The sequence below is a fragment of the Eptesicus fuscus genome, chromosome 5, assembly GCF_027574615.1.
Source record: "Eptesicus fuscus isolate TK198812 chromosome 5, DD_ASM_mEF_20220401, whole genome shotgun sequence".
NCBI classification, from domain to species: Eukaryota; Metazoa; Chordata; class Mammalia; order Chiroptera; family Vespertilionidae; genus Eptesicus; species Eptesicus fuscus.
Genome location: NC_072477.1, coordinates 73,415,416 through 73,438,201, shown reverse-complemented (window position 1 = coordinate 73,438,201; position 22,786 = coordinate 73,415,416). Strand labels below are relative to the sequence as shown.

Below are 22,786 nucleotides of genomic sequence, written 5' to 3'. Positions count from 1 at the left end.
CCACAGCAACATACTTGGCACCACTGTCCTTGAGCGGGCGGTCCTTTCCCTCGACAAGTTCCTCAGCCCGCGGGCCAATCACGAGCGCGGGGTGCGTCCGCCTCCTCTCCGCTTCGCACGTCGATTGGCCAAAGCTTCCGGGTTTGAGCCCGCCACTTGCGCCGAGGCCGGGCGCGCCGTGATGACGCAACCGGCGGCGCGGTGCCTGGGAGACGGGGAGGGCTTCCGGGGCCGCGGGTCGGACCGCGGAGAGCGGCTGTCATGGCGGCCACCCGGTGGGTCTTGCTCTGCGCCCTGCTGCTGCTGCAGCTGGCAGGGAGAGCCCGCAGCTCGGAGGCGCCCGGCGCTTCGGCCGAGGGGTCGGCAGGGCTTGGGGCCGGCCTAGGAGATCGCTTCAAGATTGAGGGGCGCGCGGTGGTTCCCGGAGTGAAGCCTCAGGACTGGATCTCGGCGGCCCGAGTGCTGGTGGACGGAGAGGAGCACGTCGGCTTCCTTAAGTGAGCGTCCCGAGGGCGTTGGGGGGCGTTGGGATGGAAGCCGGAGGGGAAATCCCCCCAGGAGAGCGAAGTGTCAAGACCTGGCGACGTTGCCGTCGGCGGGTGCAGGGGCGGGCGCCCCACGGTCTGTGCCCGGAGACCTTGGGAGGAGGGCGGACGCTTCCGCTCCCAGCCCCGCGGCTCAGAAACGCGGCCGGCAGGTGCTGGCCTGAGGGCCGGAGCCGGGGGCCGGTTGTATTCATCTCCGTTTGGCCCTGTCTGGGGACCACCACTCCTGCGCCCTGGGGACAGAGGGACCATTATTTGCCGCTTGCTGAATTCTTTCCTTTGAATCTCATCTGGCTTCCCTGGAATCTGGCCGTCTTTTGCATTCTTTTCAGTCTTTTTTTTTTTTAGCTTGATGTTGTGTAGAAAGATGCTAAGCAAGTGGGAGTTATGAAAGCCCAACGGGCTTCTAGTGATGACATCGATTGGGAGGCTGATGCTGCTTCTAAAATTAATAGGCCCCGAAGTCCCTAATCAAAGCACCTTTTTCGCCTGGAGGTGGGGTGGTTGTTCTTTTTTACACTTGAATTCATCGTGGGATTGGCAACATCACACTTGGCATTTATGTAAGACTAGGGTTTCTCTGTGTTGCTTACATGCATCCCTATCTTAAAAGACGTGTTGAATTTATTAGCGCTCTCGTTTTGTGGCAGCCTGATTTTCGGATGTCTAGACAACAAATGTGATGTTCCAATGTTTTAATCGCTGCTTGGAAAGGGAAACTGCGAACTGAAAGAAAATATCTAGGAAAGGAAGTGTTTATCTGGTGGGTTTGTACACCACCTAGCAATATCTGAAAACCAAACCGTTAAATGTGGACATTGAATTCTAAATTTGATTTGCAAATATTCAGATCATTCAGATGTCTTTGAATGAGAATTTCAACCTTAGGTTAATAAATAATGACAAGAAGCTTACAATCATTATTTTCATGCTATTTGTCATTAAAGATCTGACATTAGGGTGTTCTTTAGGTTTACCCTAAATAATGTTTTAATGATAAAGTTTTCATTAAACTTTGGAAAATTAGCCTTACTTGGCCATTTGGCCTCTCTCTGCTGCAGTATACAATTATTTTTCAAAGCATTATTTCCATTTTAAAATAACATCTAAGTAACATGTATTGAAGAAAATATAAATAATAAAGTAGAGATAACAAACCTTAATATTTCATTGTGTCTTTTCCAGCCTTTTTGGAGTCATATGTCCTATATTTTTAATAGTAAAATACAACATATACACTTTGTAACCTGCTTTTTTTGCTTAATATTTTGTGAGCAGCTCCTGATACCATTTTATGTTTTTACATTTGTGTGTAGAAAGTTTGATTAAGAATTAATATAAGGAGTTTGTCCTGGCAAACTTGTTGGAAGAGGGATAGGTAATTTGTCTTGTACCTGTTATGCATAACCAGCATGCAGTTTTGATTTACATTTATGCTTAATGGAGGTTATTTGGGACTTGGTTAGTAGAGATGAAAGGAGTTTGGCTTGAGGACTCCCCATGCCACTTCTTGCTTTTATCACTATGTATATAAACCATAATTTATATACATCCACTGAACCAAACCAGCTAGGGCGGTAGTTTTCAATTTTTGACAGGAAGATTATGTACTATACTTTCATTAACTTTTATTATGGACAATTACAGACATGAACTAAAATAAACAGAATGGCTTAGTGAATCCTTAGGTACCTATCACAATCTACTGTTTGTTTAATGTGTCCTCTATACTTCATTTGTTTTTTTTTTAGGCTATTTAAATATGATCCTAAAGATGATATGATTTCACTTATAAAAACATTATTTCGTATCTCTAGAAGATAAAATCTTAAAAAAATAACACACCATTATTGATTCAACAAAATTATTAATACCATAACTTTATCTAATAATACCCAGTCCATTTTTATGTTTTCCTACTTATCTTTAAAATGTTTTTGTGGCCCTGGCCAGTGTTGCTAAGTGATTAGAGCATTGGCCTGTGCACCAGAGGGTCTTGGGTTCAATTCATGGTCAAGGGCATGTACCTGGGTTGCAGGTTCAATACCAGGCCCTGGTTGGGGTGAGTGTAGGAGGCAACCAATCAATGTGTCTCTTTCACATCTATGTATGTCTTTCTTCATCCTACCCTTTTCCTCTCTCCCTCTCCCTCCCTCCCTTCCTCCCTCCCTCCTCCTTCCCTCTCTTCTTCTTCTCCCCCTCCCTTCCACTCTCTCTAAAAAATATCAATGGAAAAATAATCCTAAAGTGAGGATTAACAAAATAAATCTATACTAATAAAAGGGTAATGTGCTAATTAGACCAGGAGACCTCTGGGAGACCTTCTGGATGTCCTTCCGGACAAAGCCATGGTGGCGGGGTCGAGGCAGAGGCGGTTAGGGGCGATCAGGCCGACGGGGCGGGGGGCAGTTGGGGGTGAGCAGGCAGCAGGGGAAGGCAGTTGGGGGTGAGCAGGTCAGCAAGGAGGGAAATTTGGGGGTGAGCAGGGCGGCATGGGGGGCAGTTGGGGGCGAGCAGGCTGGCAGGGGGGGCAGTTGGGAGCAAGCAGGCCGGCAGGGGGTGGCAGTTGTGGGTGAGCAGGCCGGCAGGGGGGGGGGGGGAGTTGGGGGCGATCAGGCCGGCAGGTAGAGTGGTTAGGGGCGATCAGGCAGGCAGGCAGGCGAGCGGTTAGGAGTCAGCGGTCCCGGATTGTGAGAGGGATGTCCGACTGCTGGTTTAGGCCCGATCCTGCTGCGGGATCGGGCCTAAACCAGCAGTCAGACATCCCCTGAGGGGTCCCGGATTGCAAGAGGGTGCAGGCGGGCTGAGGGACCCTCCTCCCCCAGCCTCTAGTAAGTAAGTAAATAAATAAATGCTTTTATATATTTGTTATTTCAAATAAAGATCCAACAAGGAAGATCTACATCTGTACAGTTTTAAAGCCAAGTTTAAATTTTTCATTATAAAATTTATCTTTATAAAGTAAAATATTTATCTTAGGATGAAAAATCTATTTGCATTTTCTTTAGGCAATTACTTATGCTATTATTTATGTTGCACAGTCATTAGTTCAATTCTGGTGTGGCTTTTTTTGGACCTAGAAAAATGTTTTGAGATTCACTTAGTTAGGGCCCCATCAAGAAACAGAAGATACACTCAAATTAGGTAATTCAAGGAAAGCTTAATGAAAAGATTAAACAGTGTTGTCATGGTGTAGGGGGACAGCCCTAACATTTACAACCTCAAGGCCATTATTATTATTTTTTAAAATATATTTTTATTGATTTTTTTACAGAGAGGAAGAGAGAGGGATAGAGAGAAACATCGATGAGAGAGAAACATCGATCAGCTGCCTCTTGCACACCCCCTACTGGGGATGTGCCCGCAACCAAGGTACATGCCCTTGACCGGAATCGAACCTGGGACTCTTGAGTCCACAGACCAACGCTCTATCCACTGAGCCAAACCGGTTTCGGCTCAAGGCCATTATTATCATCTCCAAGAGGAAGGGAAGTAAAGGTTACTGGGAGCTAGATGGGAAGAAAGGACTGCCTGAAGAGGAGGTGGGGTTCCTAAGCTCCTTTTCTTCTCTTCCTCCAGTGTACTGAGAAGAGAGTCGTGGAGAGTGGATTTGAAGGGTAAATGGAAGACATCTAGTTTAGGAATAAAATTATCTTGGTGTTTACATTTCAATTCTGTTTTTAGTTTAGTGTGTACTTTGAAGTAACAAGGAATAACTTCTTTTTCTTTTTTAGTGAATATTGTGGAAGTGACAGGAATCAATTATTCCTTTAACAGTAGAAGAGCTCAGTGATAAGAAACATTTTAAAATATTATTATGATACTGGGAATTCTCTGATAAAGTTGGTCCTTTAGAAACAATCATTTGTTTTCCTGAAACAGAAACTTCTTTTTCCTCAGGATGGCAGTTTCTCATTATCAAAACAAATTAATTTTTATCTGTGACCATGAAATTAGCCCTTAATGGGGTGGTTTTCTAAACCCAGAAAGTTTAGAAGTCAGTTAGGAAAAGATAGATGGTATTTTTTGTTATTGTTGTTCTGTTGTTTGTTAATCCTCACCAGAGGATATATTTGCCTTTTTTTTTTTTGAGAGAGAGTGAAAGGGAGAGGGAGAGAGAGAGAGAAACATTGATGTGAGAGAGAAACATCAATTGGTTGCCTCCCACATGTGCCCTGACCAGGGTGGGGATTGAGCTTGCAACTGAAGTATACGTGCCCTTGACTGGAATCGAACCCTCAACCCTTCAGTCCAAGGTGGATGGTTTTAACTACAAAAAAGAAAGAAAGGAGAACAACAGAGTGCAAATTAAAATTAGAAAAAAAAAGCCATTTTAATTAAGAATTTATTGAAGAGGATTGGCAATATTGGAACTACTACTATTGTAGTAATCCTACCTAATAATAGACAAATGTGCAAATTGACCGCACCTTCGCTACGCCCAAGCCACGCCCACCAGCCAATCGGGACGAGTATGCAAATTATCCCAACAAAGATGATGGCTAATTTGCATATCAAGACAGCTTAGAAAGAAGCCAAGAGATGCTGAAGGGAGCAAAGCTGCGGAGAAACAAGCAAGCCGGGGGGAGGAGACAAGGGAGGAGCGGAGGCGGGGCCGGGGGACAAGAGAGGAGCGGAGGCGGGGCGGGGTAGAGTGCAGCAGGAAACCCTATTGCAGGATTTTTCCTGCAATGGGAACGCTAGTCTATATATATAAAAGCCTAAGCTACTGTTTGACCATTTGGTTGCTATAATGTGCACTGACCACCAGAGGGCAGATGCTCAACACAGGAGCTGCCCCCTGGTGGTCAGTGTGCTCCCACAGTGGGAGCGCCGCTCAGCTGACCAACAGGTGCCAGACGCCGGGCTCACAGGCCCTTGGCTGGCGAGTGCAGCTGGGGCTGCACAAGCCTCTCCCATGGACACTCCCCCTGCGCGCCCCTCCCTCATCCAGACCGGCCGGAATCAGACTAGCATTGGGACTGACTGGGCACAAGCCCGCAGCTGCTTCTCGGTCATGGGTGCTCGGTATTGCCCTAGGATGGGCGCTCGGAGACTGCAGTGGAGTGGCAGTGAACCTAGTGGGCGGTGGCGGCAGCTGCAGGCACAGCAGGGCCAGGATGAGTGGGAGTGCGCCAGCCGCTTCACGCACTACTACATTCCTTGGGGTATGTTGGACTGCCGGCTTCTGCCCCATCCCTGCAGGCCTCGCCGAAGGACCCCGCTGGTGCACGGGCCTCTAGTAATGTATATTGATAGTTTCCCTTGAATGAAGACATGGCTTCAGGACAGGAACTGTGCTTCTGTGCTTGTTATCTCTGTCCCACAGAGGGAATAGAAGTACTTTCTATGTCAGGGTTCTCTGCTACTGTGGAGTGTCGGGTATTTTCAGAACCCATTCAGTGTAATTATGGAAGCTGAAGCATGGGGCAACTCTTGCTAATTTGGGAGTATTTTTTTTCTAATTGCTCTGAATGTCATTCTTGGGGGAGTTGATTTGCGGGTTAACAAGATGATCTAAAACATTAGAAAAGAATAAGCTATTGATCAGAAGTGACTAAATATGATTTTCATTTTTCCAGGACAGATGGGAGTTTTGTGGTTCATGATATACCCTCTGGATCTTATGTAGTGGAAGTTATATCTCCTGCTTACAGGTTTGATCCCATTCGAGTGGATATTACTTCAAAAGGAAAAATGAGGTCAGAGCAACTGATTTAATTTTTACCGAAGTGTGGGCTACAGTATTACTTAAATTGTTTTAATCTGAGGATTGATAATATTGTAAAGTTGAACTTCCTTCTGCTCTGGTTTAAAAGTTATTTTAAATGTCTTAATGTGATTATATAGAGAAGAGATAAGATTGCTTACTATACAACAAAAGCACTGTGAAAGTTGTAAATGAAACGTGATTAAAGTTGGAAATAATTTAATTTTCCTAAATTGGAAATATTATCAATCACCTGTTTTTCATTGGGATTTTTTTTGAGAGAGAGTAAATCTTTTATTTATTATTATTATATTTTTAAAATTTATTTCAGAGAGGAAGGGAGAGGGAAAGATAGAAACATCAATGATGAGAGAGAATCATTGATTGGCTGCTTCCCACATGCCCCCCACTGGTGATCGAGCCCCTCGGGCCTGTGACCTTGACTGGAATTGAACCCGGGACCCTTTAGTCCATAGGCCGATGCTCTATACACTGAGCCAAACTGGCCAGCGCCATTGGGATATTTTAATAATATCTTAGTACCTATTTGATAGTGTGTTGACCTCAACATTTCTATTATTATTTTTTGGAATATTTAATGTGCAATGGAAATTCAGTATCTTTTGGGAAAATAATAGATTATATTGTAGAGTTTATTTTGAAGTGAGATGATGAGAAGAAAAAGAAAAGCACAGCGTTAGAGGCTGGCAGACTAGGAAAAATTTCAGAATTTGAGGTGAAAAGAATTTTGGATTAATTCAGGCTGTGAACATGGAATACCACAAATACATTTGCAGTTGGAATCGGTTGTGTAGATATCCAGAATGTTCAGATTCAGCCTTTTGTTATAACCTCCAATATATTTATTTGTTTTATTATTGTATTCTTTTTGTCTGACCTCACCAGGAAGTATATGAAGCAATTTTTAAAAAAATATATTTTATTGATGTTTTACAGAGAGAAAGGGAGAGAGACAGAGTTAGAAACATCGATGAGAGAGAAACATCTATCAGCTGCCTCCTGCACGCCCCCCACTGGGGATGTGCCCGCAACCAAGGTACGTGTCCCCGACCGGAATCGAACCTGGAACCTTTCAGTCCGCAGGCTGATGCTCTATCCACTGAGCCAAACCGGTTTTGGCATGAAGCAATTTTATGTATTTAGTTTTCTAGCTTTATTGAGGTATAATTAACAAATATGAAACAGCTTTAAATGGTAATATCTCTTCTTTGTTTGAGCTACCACAAAATTATTGCATGTTGCTGTAATAAAGCACAAGTCATGTAATGGCAAAAATAATTTGGGGGTTAGAGGAGCTACATTTTATTACTGACCTTTTCAGTATGTGCCAAGCCTATTCAGGTTGATTTATAGCTACCCCAAATTGAGATGACATAGAGATATGTTCACTTAGTACCATAATATTTACAGTTGAGTTAAGTGTTTACTTTTAAAATGTTTTTCTTCTTTTTTATGCTTTTTTTAGTTAAAAGTTTTTAAAGTATGATATGTAAATATGCTATAATTCAAATAGAGTAACACACAGAGCTCTCTTATCCTTTTTGTCAGCTGCATATTAGACCATGAGTCTATTTGCCATCATTTTCATAACCAACTCCTACTGATAGACATGTAGGATTTTCTTTCTCTCTTTTAGCATATATAGTAAACAGAGACAGTTATTCTGTAGTATTTTAAGTTCTTAATGTTATCACAAAACCAATATCAAGATGTCATTAAAAATGCATTCTTTGTAAAAAAATTTTTTTTATTGATTTCAGAGAGGAAGGGAGAGGGAGAGAGAGATAGAAACATCAATGATGAGAATGAATCATTGGTAGGCTGCCTCCTGCACACCCCCACTGGGGACCGAGCCCACAACCGGGCATGTGCCCTTGACCAGAATCGAACCCAGGACCCTTTAGTTTGCAGACCAACACTGTATCCTCTGAGCCAAACCAGCTAGGGCTAAAAATACATTCTTTAGAAACAAATTACTTTTCTCTCTTTTTGAAGTTCAGTTTTTATCTTAGATTATTCTACTTTGTCCAAATTCCAATCATATTTCTTGATGTTGGCTATTTAGAGCAAAGGTGAAGCTTGAATTGAAGCTAATACCTTGCAAATATGTTCATAAATAATCTGATGAACTAAATGATAAATGGATTGCTTTAAAGTACATGAACCTCATTAGGTCTGAACTTTCTCATTCTTTTTAGGGACAGAAAGATTTTTTTTAAATGTACAGGTAAAATTCTAGTATGTAAATATAAATCTTAAAGGACTTATCATGACTTTTTATACATTTTGAATTGCAAGCTTGGAGATGGGGGAATATGTAGATTACAGTATACATTATATACAGGTTAGAAAACTTTTTTCCCCCACTTATATGTGGAATCTAATGAACAAAATAAACTGACAGACAAAATAGATCCAGAGACATGGAAGCATGCAACAGACTGAGGACTTCCTGAGAGGGAGGAGGAGAGAAGAGATCAACCAAAGAAATTATATGCATGCATACATAACCCATGGACACAGACAACAGTGGGATGAAGGCCTGGGGAGGGGAGGGGAGTGGGGATGTCCCTCGTTTCCCCCATTGCCCCCCTCCACCCTTAGAAAAACTTTTTAAATTGCAAACACTGAATTCTGGAGGGAATGAGAGTTGTTAAAAGGGAACACTTGCCTGTTAAAAACGAAATTATTTTTATTCTTTTTACTCTGTTTGAATTTTGAATTTGTAGTCTAAGCAAATAGAAATATTTTTCTAAATATGGAAGTTTTATTTGCTTTTTTACCTTGGGAAAAAGAGTACTTCCTGCTTTAGCATTTAAGGACTGGTTGCAGCAGTGGGATTCATATTCTCAGATTCATTCCTGATGATTGGATGCCTGAAGCATAGATAAAAAGAAAACAAGGACCTTATCAAGTGGGATTCATATAAGATCCTAATATTCTTGCCCTGGCTCATGTGGCTCAATTGGTTGAGCATTGTCCCATGCACCAAAAGGTCACTGGTTCAATTCCAGGTCAGGGCACATACCCAGGTTTTGGGTTCAATCCCCAGTTGGGGTTTGTGTGGGAGGCAGCCAATCAATGTTTCTCTCTCTCCCCCTCTCCTCTTTCCCTCTCCTCTCCCTCTCCCTTGCCCTTTTCTCTCTAAAATCAATAAAAAACATTTTTTTAAAAAGATCCTAATATTCTTGACCAATGTTTTATAAGCGTACGTGGTAAGTTAGTTTAAAGTATATGTGGGACTTCCACTTCTCACATTTTGGCCGAATGTAAAACCTTAGAATGCTGGATAAAATATGTATCGTTATTTCTTTTAAATGTGTAGCTTGATTCCAAGTCTTGTGTTTTTTCTTTACATTTTGCTAAATATTTTAGACATATAGGTAAAGCTACGTTGATCAGACTTTCAAGTCAAAAGTTTAGATATCTAAGTATTTGGGAAAAGCTAAAGGTAATTATAAGTCATTGCTTATAGGCAGTTCTTTGAACTAGTAATGTTTTTAGTAGAATTACTGATTTCTTTTTCATGTTGTTTTATCAGAGCAAGATATGTGAATTATATTAAAACATCAGAAGTGGTCAGACTGCCCTATCCACTTCAAATGAAATCTTCAGGCCCACCTTCTTACTTTATTAAAAGGGAATCATGGGGCTGGACAGACTTTCTGATGAACCCAATGGTATGTATCAAGTTATAACAAAGTATCTTTACTAATCTCTAAGTTTTCAATTGCTTCTAAGCAGTTGAAAACTTTAAACCCCTATGAGATAGAAAGCCGACATCAGATTGTTGGGTGAAAGTATAATTAGTGGATTTCAGGAAAATAGTGCCTTGGGAATATATAATGAAAAGAATATAATGAGAATTGCATGGTAGATTTGACATTGTAATTTCCAGTCAGGGCACATACCCAGGTTGTGGGTTCAATCCTCCTGTCTGGGCGCTTGTGGGAGGTAACCAGTATTCTTCCCTCCTCCCTCCTCCCTCCTCCCTCCTGTCTCCTCCCTCCTTCTGCCTCCTCCCTCCTCCTCTTCCCTCCTCCCTCCTCCCTCCTGTCTCCTCCCTCCTGCCTCCTCCCTCCTTCCACCACCTCCCACCTCCCTCCTCTCTCTCCCCCTTTCCCTGTTCCTCTCTTGCTCAAATCAATAGAAAAGAATTAAGAAAAAAACACTAACAGTACATTCTTTAGAGGTAAATTGACTTTTTTTTTGCTGCTTTTGAAAGTTGAGTTATTGTTAGAATTGTCTAAGTTTTGATCGTTCTTTGCTGATAGCTATTCAGATTACAAATAGGAATATTTGGGACTGTACATCCTCTAGAGAGGAATAAATTAGTACCTAGAATCTCCTATCAGGGATAAAGAAACAAAAGGATAGAGAAGATAGGAGAAATCAGCAATGAGACTTCATGTTCCAATTTCTTTCTTTTTTAAAAAAAAATATTTTTATTAATATCAGAGAGGAAGGAAGAGGGAGAGACAGATAGAAACATCAATGATGAGAGAAAATCATTGATTGGCTGCCCCCTGCACGCCCCCCACTGGGGATGGAGCCTGCAACCTGGGCATGTGCCCTTGACCGGAATCGAACCTGGGACCCTTTAGTCTGCTATCCAGTGAGCCAAACCGACTAGGGCTCCAATTTCTTTCTTTATTATTATTATTATTATTATTATTTTTATTTATTGATTTGAGAGAGAGACAGACATTGATCTGTTGTTCCACTCATTGATGTTTTCATTGGTTGATTCTAGTATGTGCTCTGTTTGGGGACCGAACCCACATCCTTGGTGTATTGGGACAATGCTCCAACTAACTGAGGTACCCGGCCAGGGCTATATTCTGATTTCTGAAATTCATGGAAGCATATCCAAAGCTATAAGCTTCTAGGACATCTTTTGAATTGATCTGCTAAAGTAGTTGCCTAGAAATATATTGCTCTAGAGGATGTACATTAATGAGAGGTACATTATAGTTTTTTCTCCAAGAACCACAAAGAGCAGCCCAGCTGGCTATCAGGATCACCAGTCCCAGTGCCCGACTACAGATTAAAGAGAGTGAATAGATAGTTCTGTTTGCAAACTATTTGTGTTAACTAAAGCTATAAACTACAAAATGGTAGATGGCACAAACTCAGAGTAAGGTGTCTATAAAATCCAAACACATACGTATAGACAAGGCTTTTATATTCTGCAACAGTCAGACATTGAAGAGTACCTTGCTATCAGTAAAGCTGGTTCAGGAGAATTGAGGTGGTTGCTACTAGTTTTATTCTATACCAAGGGCCCAGTGCACGAATTCGTGCACCTTGAAAGGAACTGTGGGCCGCGAGGCTGCGGTGGGCACAGGGGTGGGTCTCAGCCCATTTTCTGCGCCCCTGCCCAGCCACTCCCGCCATGGCCCCTAATCCCCTGTCTGCTGGCAGCCCCGCTCCCGCCGCCACCACTCTCACGCGCTGATGGCACCTGCCCCGCTCACACCCGCTGATGGCACGGAGTGATTCAGGCAGGCGCCAGCAGTGGGTGCGAGAGGCAGCTGCTGGCCCCGATTGCCCCTCAGGAGCAGGGGGAGGTGGAGAAGCCCTGAGGGGCGATTGGGGCCTGCAGCTGCCGCTCACACCTGCTGATGGTGCCGAGTGATTGGTGCCAGGTGCCAGCAGCGGGTACGAACAGCGGCTCTGGCGTTGGCAGCAGGTACAAGTGGGACTGGTGCCACCAGCAGGTGCGAGCACCTGGTGGGACCGCAGCACGCTGGAGCAAAGAATTTTCAGTAACCACCAGAGGCTCCCCCCAGTGACAGCAACTGTTGCTCTGCTGTGGTCTGGTGCCCCTGCTCACCTGCTCCACCATCCCGCCGAGGCCAATGCCCACCATGTTCTGTGCTCTGCCACCTGCTGCCGACACCTGCTGCTGACATCTGCCATGTTCTGCGCATGCCCCCTGGTGGTCTGCGCACATCATAGCAACCAGTTGTTCGGTTGTTCTCCTATTTGGTCTGTTTGCATATTAGGGTTTTATATATATAGATACAACATTTAAATCTTTAATTTTATCATTGATTAGGTGCAGATTTTGTTCTGTTAAGTGGAAAGAAACATTTTCTGATTTTTTTTTTCCCCTCACAGGTTATGATGATGGTTCTTCCATTGTTGATATTTGTACTTCTGCCCAAAGTGGTCAACACAAGTGATCCTGACATGAGACGGGTAAGATGATTGCCTAGCTGTGGGTTTTTGAACCATATTCTGATGCCTGGTCCATCTATTGTGGCTGGGTAGCTTGGATCTTTCAGCTTTATCCTAATTTCCAAGCCAAATTCATCTAGAGGTTGTGCTAATACAGTATTATGTCCCTGGCATTTAGATAGTCATTACCATTGCACCAGATAAATTCATTTGTTTCTGCTTAATAAAGGCTGGTGTCTCTTCATATAGCCAAAACATTCTACTTAGTATTAGACTCTGTGCCTCACTTGTTATAGAGTTGAAATGTGTAATAATCCTGGTACAAATACACCTAACGCAAATATTTTACAAAATGATAGCTTCTTATATTCTATTTTTACTTTACAAAACTCTTTAGAGTACACATTTAGTTTATGTGTTCAGACACATGAAAGAAATTTGAATAGACCAAGGGAGAAAAATAAAATAGTGGCTTTCAGACTTTGTATCACAAAACTGGACTGGGGAGAGGAGTTGCCAAGTAGGATGCTTCAAGTTTAGTGCCACAGCTTTGTCTCTTTTAAATTGGCTTCCATATAAAATCATCCGTTTTTAAAAAAATCATTGTCCATTCTTCCACTTAAAACAATCAATAAATATCTTCTTAGTTCCAAGTTTTCCCATTATAATTAATGTATTGATGTGTTGACATCTTATTCATTCCTGAAAAACATTTACTAATCAATTCTAGGTTCTTGATACTGGGGAATATGCAACTGAATTATTATATCATCCCTGTCATCAATAAGTTCATAATCCAGTTAAATGTAGTGTAGGAAATAGAATGGATTTGTAAAAAATTCTTCTTGCTAAGATAAACATAAAATAAATAAAAATGTTTGCTGAGATAATAAGTTCTGTAGAAGGTGAGGCATTTTATTCCAAGCTGGAATGACAGAAAAAGCTTCGTGGAAAAAGAAAGCTTTATAATGTTTTATAATATTTTATTGCTAAATTTTGGCATCTCTGCTTCAGTGTTGGTCAGAAAGTGTACATCCTATAGATTCCTTGTATCTGTTAAGCCAGTTAACTCTCTGTGGCATCAACAGAGGCAGCATTAAAAGTCACATTGGATTAAAAATTAATTTACTTGCAAAGTACTTTGCACATGGTAAGCAGTATAAAAAGTTGTTCATTCAAGAGCTTCAGGTGTGCTCCCTCTCCCAGGAGTATGCCTGTGTCTTTCCCTTCACCCTCTTCTTCTCTCTCAGGCATGCATCTTCTAAACTCTAAGGGTCCCCATGAGACTTGCAACCAGGGGAGCAATGGTCAGTGGCAGCTCATGCTGGACTAATCCCCTGAACCTGTCTCCAAGGCCCCCTTTTTTCTGACTTCTCATTGAGCCAAAGCAGCCCTGCCTACGCTCTCCTGTTGCTTCTTCTGTCCTAAGCTACTCCTTGTTTCACTGTCCCCATCTTTAATAAATGTAATCTCAGAATAAAAACAAGAAGAGCTTCAGAATTGAACAGAATAAAAAATAGAGTTGAGCCCTAGCTGGTTTGGCTCAGTGGATAGAGCATCGGCCTGTGGACTGAAGGGTCCCAGGTTCAATTCCGGTCAAGGGCACATGCCCAGGTTGTGGGCTCGATCCCCAATGTGGGGTGTGCAGGAGGCAGCCAATCAAGGATTCTCTCTCAGCATTGATGTTTCATCTCTCCCTCTCCCTTCCTCTTTGAAATCAATAAAAATATATTTAAAAAAAATAGAGTTGATATATTTTTGCAGGGACTCAAGACTTATTACCATATACATTTAATTCTTTATTATTAGGACATGTTAACATATTTGATTTATATTTATAATGTTTCTTTTCCTGACCTTATTTGTAAAAGCACTTACTCCTTGAAAACCTATGTATAAATTCTTCCTTTGGGGAGAAAGTCCAAGCTAATACCCAAAAGGTATTAAATTTTAAGTGATAGATAATATAGTATTTGCTATTTTTTTCATGTCTGAATTAACAGTTTTAAGTTCACTTTTGGAATGTCACATAAAATTCAAATGAAGCAGACATTATATTAATATTGCAAAAGTGGAACAGTACTTTGTGGGTTTTTGGCTTAATAAAGGGGAAGACAGACCTTAAAGTAAAAGTGTCAGACCCTTATCCTGTCCTGCCAGTGACTTGTTTGTAGCATTTGTGTTGCTTGCTTTAGATGTTATAGTTGAGGTCACCCAGGTCATATGGCATAACTGTATTACTAAGGGCCTTAGGAATTAAGTCTTAGAAATACTGCTATTCTCTTCCAAATTATGCTGATACCTTGATAGATAATTAAAGATTGATGTTCTGGTTATATATATCTAAAGAAAGTGTGAGTTTAAAAAACACTTGTCAAAACAAGAAAGCATTGTAATCAGAAAACAAAGTGGCAGGAATATGATTACATATGTCTATTATTAGAGGAAATTCTAATATATAAAGAGCCAGGGTCCGTAACATCCAAAACGACTGAACGGACGACCAAACGCCAGGCTGTGTGTGCAGCAGGCTAGGGTGGGCACGGACTGGCAAGCGGGCTGAACTGCTGACCTCTCGGCCCCTCCTGGGTCGTGGGCGCTGCGGCAATCCAGCACTGACTGCCGCCGCCAAGGCGGGTGAAATGCGATTGGTCAGGGGGAGTCCCAGGCCACTGGCTGGGAGGCTCCGCGATTGCCCCAAAGAGGGAGGCCCAGGCTACCCAGCCAGCGGCAGTGGACGGGGCCTCCCTCTGCGGGGCAATCAATTGTGGGGCTCCCAGACTGCGAGAGGGCACAGGCTGAGCTGAAGGACCGCCTCCATCACCACCGAGTGTACGAATTTCGTGCACCGGGCCTCTAGTGCCTTTTATAAAAACACTAGGGGCCCAGTGCACGAATTCATGCACCTTGAAAGCAACTGTGGGCTGTGAGGCTGCAGTGGGCACAGGCGCGGGTCTTGGCCCATCCTCTGCGCCTCCACCCGACCCCTGCTGCCACCACTCTCACGTGCTGATGGCACCAGCTCCACTCACACCCGCTGACAGTGCGGAACGACTGGGGCCGGCGCCATCAGCGGGTGCAAGTGGCGGCTGCTGCCCCTATCGCTCCTAAGGAGCAAGGGGAGATGGAGAAGCCCTCACGGGCGATTGGGGCTGGCACCTGCTGCTCGCACCCACTGACAGCGCCAAGTGATTGGGACTGGTGCCCGGTGCTGGCAGCGGGTGCAAGAGGCAGCTGCCAGCCCTGATCGCCCATCAGAAGCAGGGGAAGGTGGAGAAGCCATGAGGGGCGATCAGGGCCAGCAGCCGCCACTTGCACCCACTCACGGCGCCAGGCAATCAAGACCAGTGCCAGGCGCCAGCAGTGGGTGCGAGCACCGGGTGGGACCATGGCGCGCAGGAGCAAAGAATTTTCAGTAACCACCAGAGGCTCGCCCCAATGACAGCACCTGGTGCCTCGCTTTGGTCTGGCGCTCCTGCTCACCTGTTCCACCACCCTTCCACGGCTGACGCCTGCCATGTTCCGTACTCTGCCGCTTGCTGCTGACACCTGCCATGTTCCACGCGTGCCCCCTGGTGGTCAGCGCACGCCATAGCGACTGGTTGTTCAGTTGTTTGGTTGTTCTGCCGTTTGATCTATTTGCATATTAGCCTTTTATTATATAGGAAGGATAAGCTGAGTCAGACCCTAGGCAAGCATTTATTGGACATTTACTAAGGATCAAAATGCATCTATAATAATAAAAGGGTAATATGCTAATTAGACTGGACATCATTCCAGACGAAGCTGGGGCCGGAGCGAAGCCGCCCAGGTCCCGGGTGCCTGCCAGCAGCCAGAGGGAAGCCGCCTGGGTCCCGGGTGCCTGAGGGAAGCTGGTGCTGGCATCCGGGTGGAAGGAAGGCCTACTCTTGTATGAATTTTCATGCATCGGGCCTCTAGTACTGGTATAAAGGAGGCACGAAACATGGTTTCTGAGTGCTTTTGGGTATGACAGTGCATCATTGCTTAAAACCAGTGCCTTTCACTTGTTCTACTCCTTTCCTTCTTCCTTCATGGAAGTGTCAGCTGTTCAGTGACCCAGGGATCCCTGTGCCTTTCATGCCATTATGCTTTCTTTTCCTGCAGGAGATGGAGCAGTCGATGAATATGCTGAATTCCAACCACGAACTGCCTGATGTTTCTGAGTTCATGACAAGACTCTTCTCTTCAAAATCATCTGGCAAGTCTAGCAGCAGCAGCAGTAAAACAGGCAAAAGTGGGGCTGGTAAAAGGAGGTAGTTGGGCAGTCCAGAGCTGGCATTTGCACAAACATGGCAACACTGGGTGGCATTCAAGTCTTGAGGGAAAACCATGTGAAGCAACTACTGTAAACTTGAGTCATCCTTAAAGTTGATCTCCTATAACTGTTGTGTGTGATAACTCTTCAGTACATGTTTTGAACTTGGTACACAAGAAAACCCAGCTTTTATCCTTGTGTGAGGTCAATATTGATGTCACTGAATTAATTACAGTGCCCTATAGTAAATGACATTAATAAATTATATGAAGTACTATACATTATGTATATTAAAATGTCTTAACCCAGAGATAAAATTATCTTGTCATTTTTTCCACTTAATGTTTCTTTTATTCCTGAAAGTTTTCTTCTGTCTTTCATTATCTGAGGCTTGAAGTTGATCCTTCCTGTTTAAAAAGTGGTTGATATTTTTAGAACAGCGTACACCATGTTCTTTAGCCAGATCCTTCAAAATTCTCAGCCCTGCCCTGCCATTTAGCATACCCCGATGATTGAGGTAAAACCATGTGTTCCTGACATACTTTCAGTTTTTATTATTATAGTTCGTTTCAGAGTATGGATATATGAATTAGAATACATGTTATCGATTTTTAAATTCTGCTTACCAACTATGGTATTCATTATTGAGTATCGGCTTTGTGCTGTGATTGATTCAAGGTGCCTGTCTCAACAGAGTTTACCACGAAGAGAAGAAGGACAACTAGTAATAGGGAGTGAATGGCCAGGGGAAGGAAATGCAGCAGGAGGAGAGCCTTCTAGAGCCTGAGGATAGAAAACCAACCTTAGAACTTCATGTAATATTGGAGGTATAGCACAGGTAGCTTTTCAGTTCCCTCATCTCTCCATCTCTGATTCTCAAGAGTTGTTGGAATATAAATTACTATTTTCCAATCAGGGGTGTCTCAAAAACTTATTATTTAAATAAGTTACAAAAATTTCACACCTTTTCTTATGGGTTGTTTTAATTAAAGAGGAACTCTGAGGCTATCGTATTGCTTCTAATAGAGGGCTCCTGTCCTCTCCTGTGTTAAAGACCTCCCCTATTGCTTTTTTTCAGGTTATTAAATCAGCAAAAAACTACAAAAAAGATTGGTTCCAAACTCTCATTTTCCTTTTTGTAATAGGTGCCATTGTTCATTTTGAAATAAGGTACATAAGTTTTCTTTTAAAGAAATAAGTCCCAAATGCAGGGTATTTACATTATATAAAAGAGGAACCAAATCTCTGTTTGTATTATAACACTAAAGTAACCAAACTGGTTATTTTATGAATGATTAATGTGAGAACTAGGTCTTTTAAATAGAGTAATTTATTGAAAATAAAATATTAGAACACTAGTTAAGTGAAAGTTATATTTTAAAGTAGAAAGAATATAGTAAGAGTCATAGTTATATGACCAGAAGTCATCTTGAAAAAATTTAAAAAACAGATTGTCAGAATTTGTATATGAAATCCCTAATGACTTATGACAAAGAAATTAGAAAGCACATCCAAGGAAATTACCATTTCAAGTGTTAATGAAGAATCTATGTGTGGTTATTTTACATAGATTCTAATACCATCTGAATATTATATATATAAATATATGTGTATATATATATATAAATATATAAATACACATATATTTCCTACTTCCTTGAGTTCTTTCTGCTATTCCCCATTTGGAGACGATATTATTTTGCTCTTGTTTAGGGCCTTTCTTAGATTCAGTTTACATGTAGTATCTCCTTTGAAATGTAAGCTTCATGTTTTAAAATATTTTAAATCTACTAAATTAAACCTGAGTAGTGACTTTGTGCAAAACAACTTTTTTTGTGCAAAACAACATACATATATATCCCTTATGTTGCAGAATGTTACTATATCACTTGCATATGAAAATCTTATCTTTGCATAGAACCTTCATCAAATGCTTAGTGTACTTACAGATACAGAAATGATTGTATATTATTAGAAAATAGGGTTTAGTGCGAAGAGCCCCTGTTTACCTGCTAACTTGCTTTGTGGCTTTGGGCAAGCCACTTTCCCTCTTCGGACCATGTCTTATTCATTGTATTTCCAGCATTGAGCATGTAGACACACAATAAATATTTGTTCAATGAATAAATAAATGGGCCTCAAGTTTCCTCATCTGTGAATTGAGGATTAGGATTCGATCTGTAAGTTCCTTCTCAGATCTAAAATTCTACTTACTTTTAACCCAGTCCTATTATTTCCTACCCTTAAGAATCATATGATCAGTGATCAGTGCCAGCTTTCTCATTTTTAAAAAAATGTAGTTTTATTGATTTCAGGGAGGAAGGGAGAGGAAGAGAGAAATAGAAACATCAGTGGTGAGAGAATCATTGATCCGCTGCCTCCTGCACGCCCCCTATTGGAGATTGAGACTGTAACCCAGGCATGTGCCCTTGACCAGAATTGAACCTAGGACCCTTCAGTCCGCAGGCCAGTGCTCTATCCACTGAGCCAAACAGGCTAGGTATAGGGCAGCTTTCTCATTTCCTACTTCCTTGAGTTCTTTCTGCTATTCCCCATTTGGAGACAATATTATCTTGCTCTTGTTTAGGGCCTTTCTTAGATTCAGTTTACATGTAGTATCTCCTTTGAAATGTAAGCTTCGTGTTTTAAAATATTTTAAATCTACTAAATTAAACCTGAGTAGTGACTTTGTGCAAAACAACTTTTTTTTCCCTGCTCATTCTTACAAGGAAGTCCTGATGGCCCAGGAAGTATTAATAGCACCCAAGTTTTGTTTTGTTTTGTTTTTAAAATATATTTTATTGATTTTTTTACAGAGAGGAAGGGAGAGGGATATAGAGTTAGAAACATCAATGAGAGAGAAACATCGATCAGCTGCCTCCTGCACTCCCCCTACTGGGGATGTGTCCGAAACCAAGGTACATGCCCTTGATGGGAATAGAACCTGGGACCCTTCAGTTTGCAGGCCGATGCTCTATCCTCTGAGCCAAACTGGTTAGGGCAGCACCCAAGTTTTTTTAAAAAATATTTTTATTGATTTCAGAGAGACAGGGAAAGGGAGAGAGAGATAGAAACATCAATGATGAGAATCGTCAATCAGCTGCCTCCTACACCTCCCACCCCTCACTGGGGATCAACCCTGCAACCCAGGCATGTGTCCTGCCTGGAAATGCAATTGTGACCTCCTAGTTCAAGCATGTCAAACTCAAAGGCTAACACAGGCCAAATAAACAAGGTTTAAGTTTATGTGGGCCACAAAAAACCAAAAGCTTCAATTTTCATAGAAACGTAGGTTTATTTCTATAGGGACATGTTGAATACAAAGGGCTGAAATAAATGAGTAATCGTTAACATAAAAGAACATTTTAATAAAAATTTTTTCTTGAACATTAACTTATCAGACACTGAATAACTGCACAAATGATTAAGCATAATGAAAACAAACCTATTTTTCTTGTTCTCCGAAAGCAAACACCAAACAAGTCAGTCCAAGACTAATGATGTGGCAATTGGCTACTAAAATATTTGCTGCTAGTATTAGTGGAGAGAAATGGTGCGCCTGTGCGTAAGGGAAATGAATGCAACACGATGATAGTAATCAGTCATTACCAAATGTAGTTCGTTATTAATAATTATGTATAACTGGATATTGTAAAAATTGAATTACAAAATTTTTATTAAAACGTTTCTTTCATACTGTTATATTGGCTAGGCCACAAAAATATTCGTTGTGGGCTGTACGTTTGACATGCTTGTCCTAGTTCATAGGTCAACGCTCAACCATTGAGCACGCTGGCTGAGCAGGGATTTTTTAAATCCTTGATAATCCCTTTAAAGTGAATTCTGATCAGCTGTGTACCACTTCATGAAGTCCGAGAAAGGAAATGGACTTAAATTGTAGCAGAAGGAATTTCAGTTGACCCTTGAACAACATGGGTTTGAACTGTGTAGATACACTTACATGCAGAGTTTTCACTTGACCACCCAGTTCAAATCTGTGTTGTTCAAAGGTCAATTCCACGGTTGGAAATCTGTGTGTGCAGAGGGCTGACTGTAGTTATGTAGATCTTTGTGAGGGAGGTCAGCATCCCTAACCCCCAAGTTGTTCAAATGTCAACTGTAGTTTGTTGTGAAGTTCTTGGCGTGGTAAATAAAATTGTGGAATCCCACTCTCAGATTTACTTTTCTTGGAGTTCTTAAAAAAGGGGGCAAAATGTCAGCTCTTAGGATGGTTTATATATGCAGCTACCTGGTGGTCTCTCAAGTTTCCTCCTATCCCAAAAAGTAAATTATTTTATTCCCAGAATGTGAAGAATGATAGGATGGATAAAATATTAGTGGAAGAGGAAATGAGATATAACAACAAAATTGGACTGTGGGGAAGGAGAGAGAAAAATCTAAACTCTTACAATAAGGGATTTCCTTTAACATACATCTGTTGATTGTCATCCAGTTTACCCCTTGTAACTGGTTCTCCCCTGAGGAGAGGGTGCAACCCGAAGGAGTGTTCTCCCAGCATCTGTATTTGTGGAATCTGGCCCTGCTTTTATAGGCATAGCTGATCGTTCCAGCGGGGACATCTAACCCAGGCTAGGCTGAAGGCTGTTCCCTGGGAATTTGAAATTAAAACTGCGGGACTAGAGGAGTAGATGGCAACATGAATTTACAAGATGTTTACGGCTATGTATTCTGTCATGTAAACTGCAAAGAAGAGAAAACAGGTTCAGAGAGAAAGTATAGGATGAAGCAGATGCATAGAGAGGAGCTGAAATGGGAGGTGAATTTTGAGAATAGTACCTTCTATCTTTTCCTGAGTTGACTGCTTTCTTGCCCTTGGGACCCGTGGAATACTGCTATATCCTATAGCCGTGGTCGGCAAACTGCGGCTCGCGAGCCACATGCGGCTCTTTGGCCCCTTGAGTGATGGCTCTTCCACAAAATACCACGGCCTGGGCGAGTCTGTTTTGAAGAAGTGGCGTTAGAAGAAGTTTAAGTTTAAAAAATTTGGCTCTCAAAAGAAATTTTAATCGTTGTACTGTTGATATTTGGCTCTGTTGACTAATGAGTTTGCCGACCACTGTCCTATAGTATAGTGCTGCCGTGTCTTACTTAAGCTAGCTCCAGTAGGTTTCCAAGTGTTCTAACTTACATACTTTTTCAGAACTGACCAAAATGATGTCCAACCTGCCAAAAGCCTCCTCCATTTCCTTTAGTCATATAAAATTGACTCTGTTGCCTTCATATTCATCTTGAATGAATGCTCAGAAGGGACTTTCTGACTTACGTCCTGGCTCCTGGCTCCATCACTTATTAATTGTATGATAAACTTGTTCACCCTTTGCCTGTCTTTATTGGCATGCCTCTCTCCTTCCAAGCTCTCCTCAGAGAAGGGGTGGTGTAGTCAAGAGAAATTGACTTCCAAGAGAAAGCAATTCTAGTCCTAGTCTGTGGTGCCTGGAACGTCAGGCATTATAAAACTAAAGGTTGTTCTAAAAGGCAAATCTGATGGGGTCATTCCCCTGTTAAAACCCTTTATAGACGCTCTATAGACTTCAAGATAAACTGAATCCTGACCACTGTCCCTCAGGATTCACTTTTTCCCCACATCCTGAATTTTTTGCATTTCTCCACTTTAAGCTCTATATGCACACTCATCTCTGGGCCTTTTTGATTATTTCTTCCTCTTAACTCTCTACCACACTTCCCCCCCACCCCCCCCCCACCCCACCCCCGCCCATCTTTTTCCCTGTCTACCTCTTACATCTTATTTACAACTTAGTATAGAAATTACCTTCGACAGAAGTCTCCCAGGTGCCCCAAGGTTTGGATAAGAGCCTCTTCTTTGTTTCCCTTTATGCCTGTACTTAATACCATGATAGTACTTCACTGTATGGGGTTCCTTGTTCTCTGTTTTCCCTCTCTGGACCCTAAGCTACCTGGGCTGTAAGGCACTAGTAATACACCAGTCCTGTTCTCAAGGAAGGGTAGAATGAACATCAGTTTCTCCTGTAAAACATTTCTGAAGTGGCTGCCACATAGATCTTCATAATG

The 22,786-nt window shown here is 42.1% G+C and overlaps 1 protein-coding gene across 2 annotated transcripts; it reads left to right on the top strand.

The window, feature by feature from the left end:
• Positions 1-193: 193 nt before the first annotated feature.
• EMC7 (ER membrane protein complex subunit 7) lies at positions 194-17,014 on the top strand. Of its 2 annotated transcripts, XM_008142955.3 has the most exons (5): positions 195-497; positions 6,128-6,247; positions 9,818-9,956; positions 12,400-12,480; positions 16,585-17,014. In XM_008142955.3, exons 1-5 carry the CDS (start codon positions 262-264, stop codon positions 16,735-16,737), a joined length of 729 nt encoding a protein of 242 aa, XP_008141177.1. In that variant the 5' UTR covers positions 195-261; the 3' UTR covers positions 16,738-17,014. The 2 variants fall into 2 exon arrangements, with proteins under 2 accessions (XP_054572357.1, XP_008141177.1); XM_054716382.1 differs by lacking the exon at positions 6,128-6,247 and having other exon boundaries at positions 194-497.
• Positions 17,015-22,786: the final 5,772 nt, after the last annotated feature.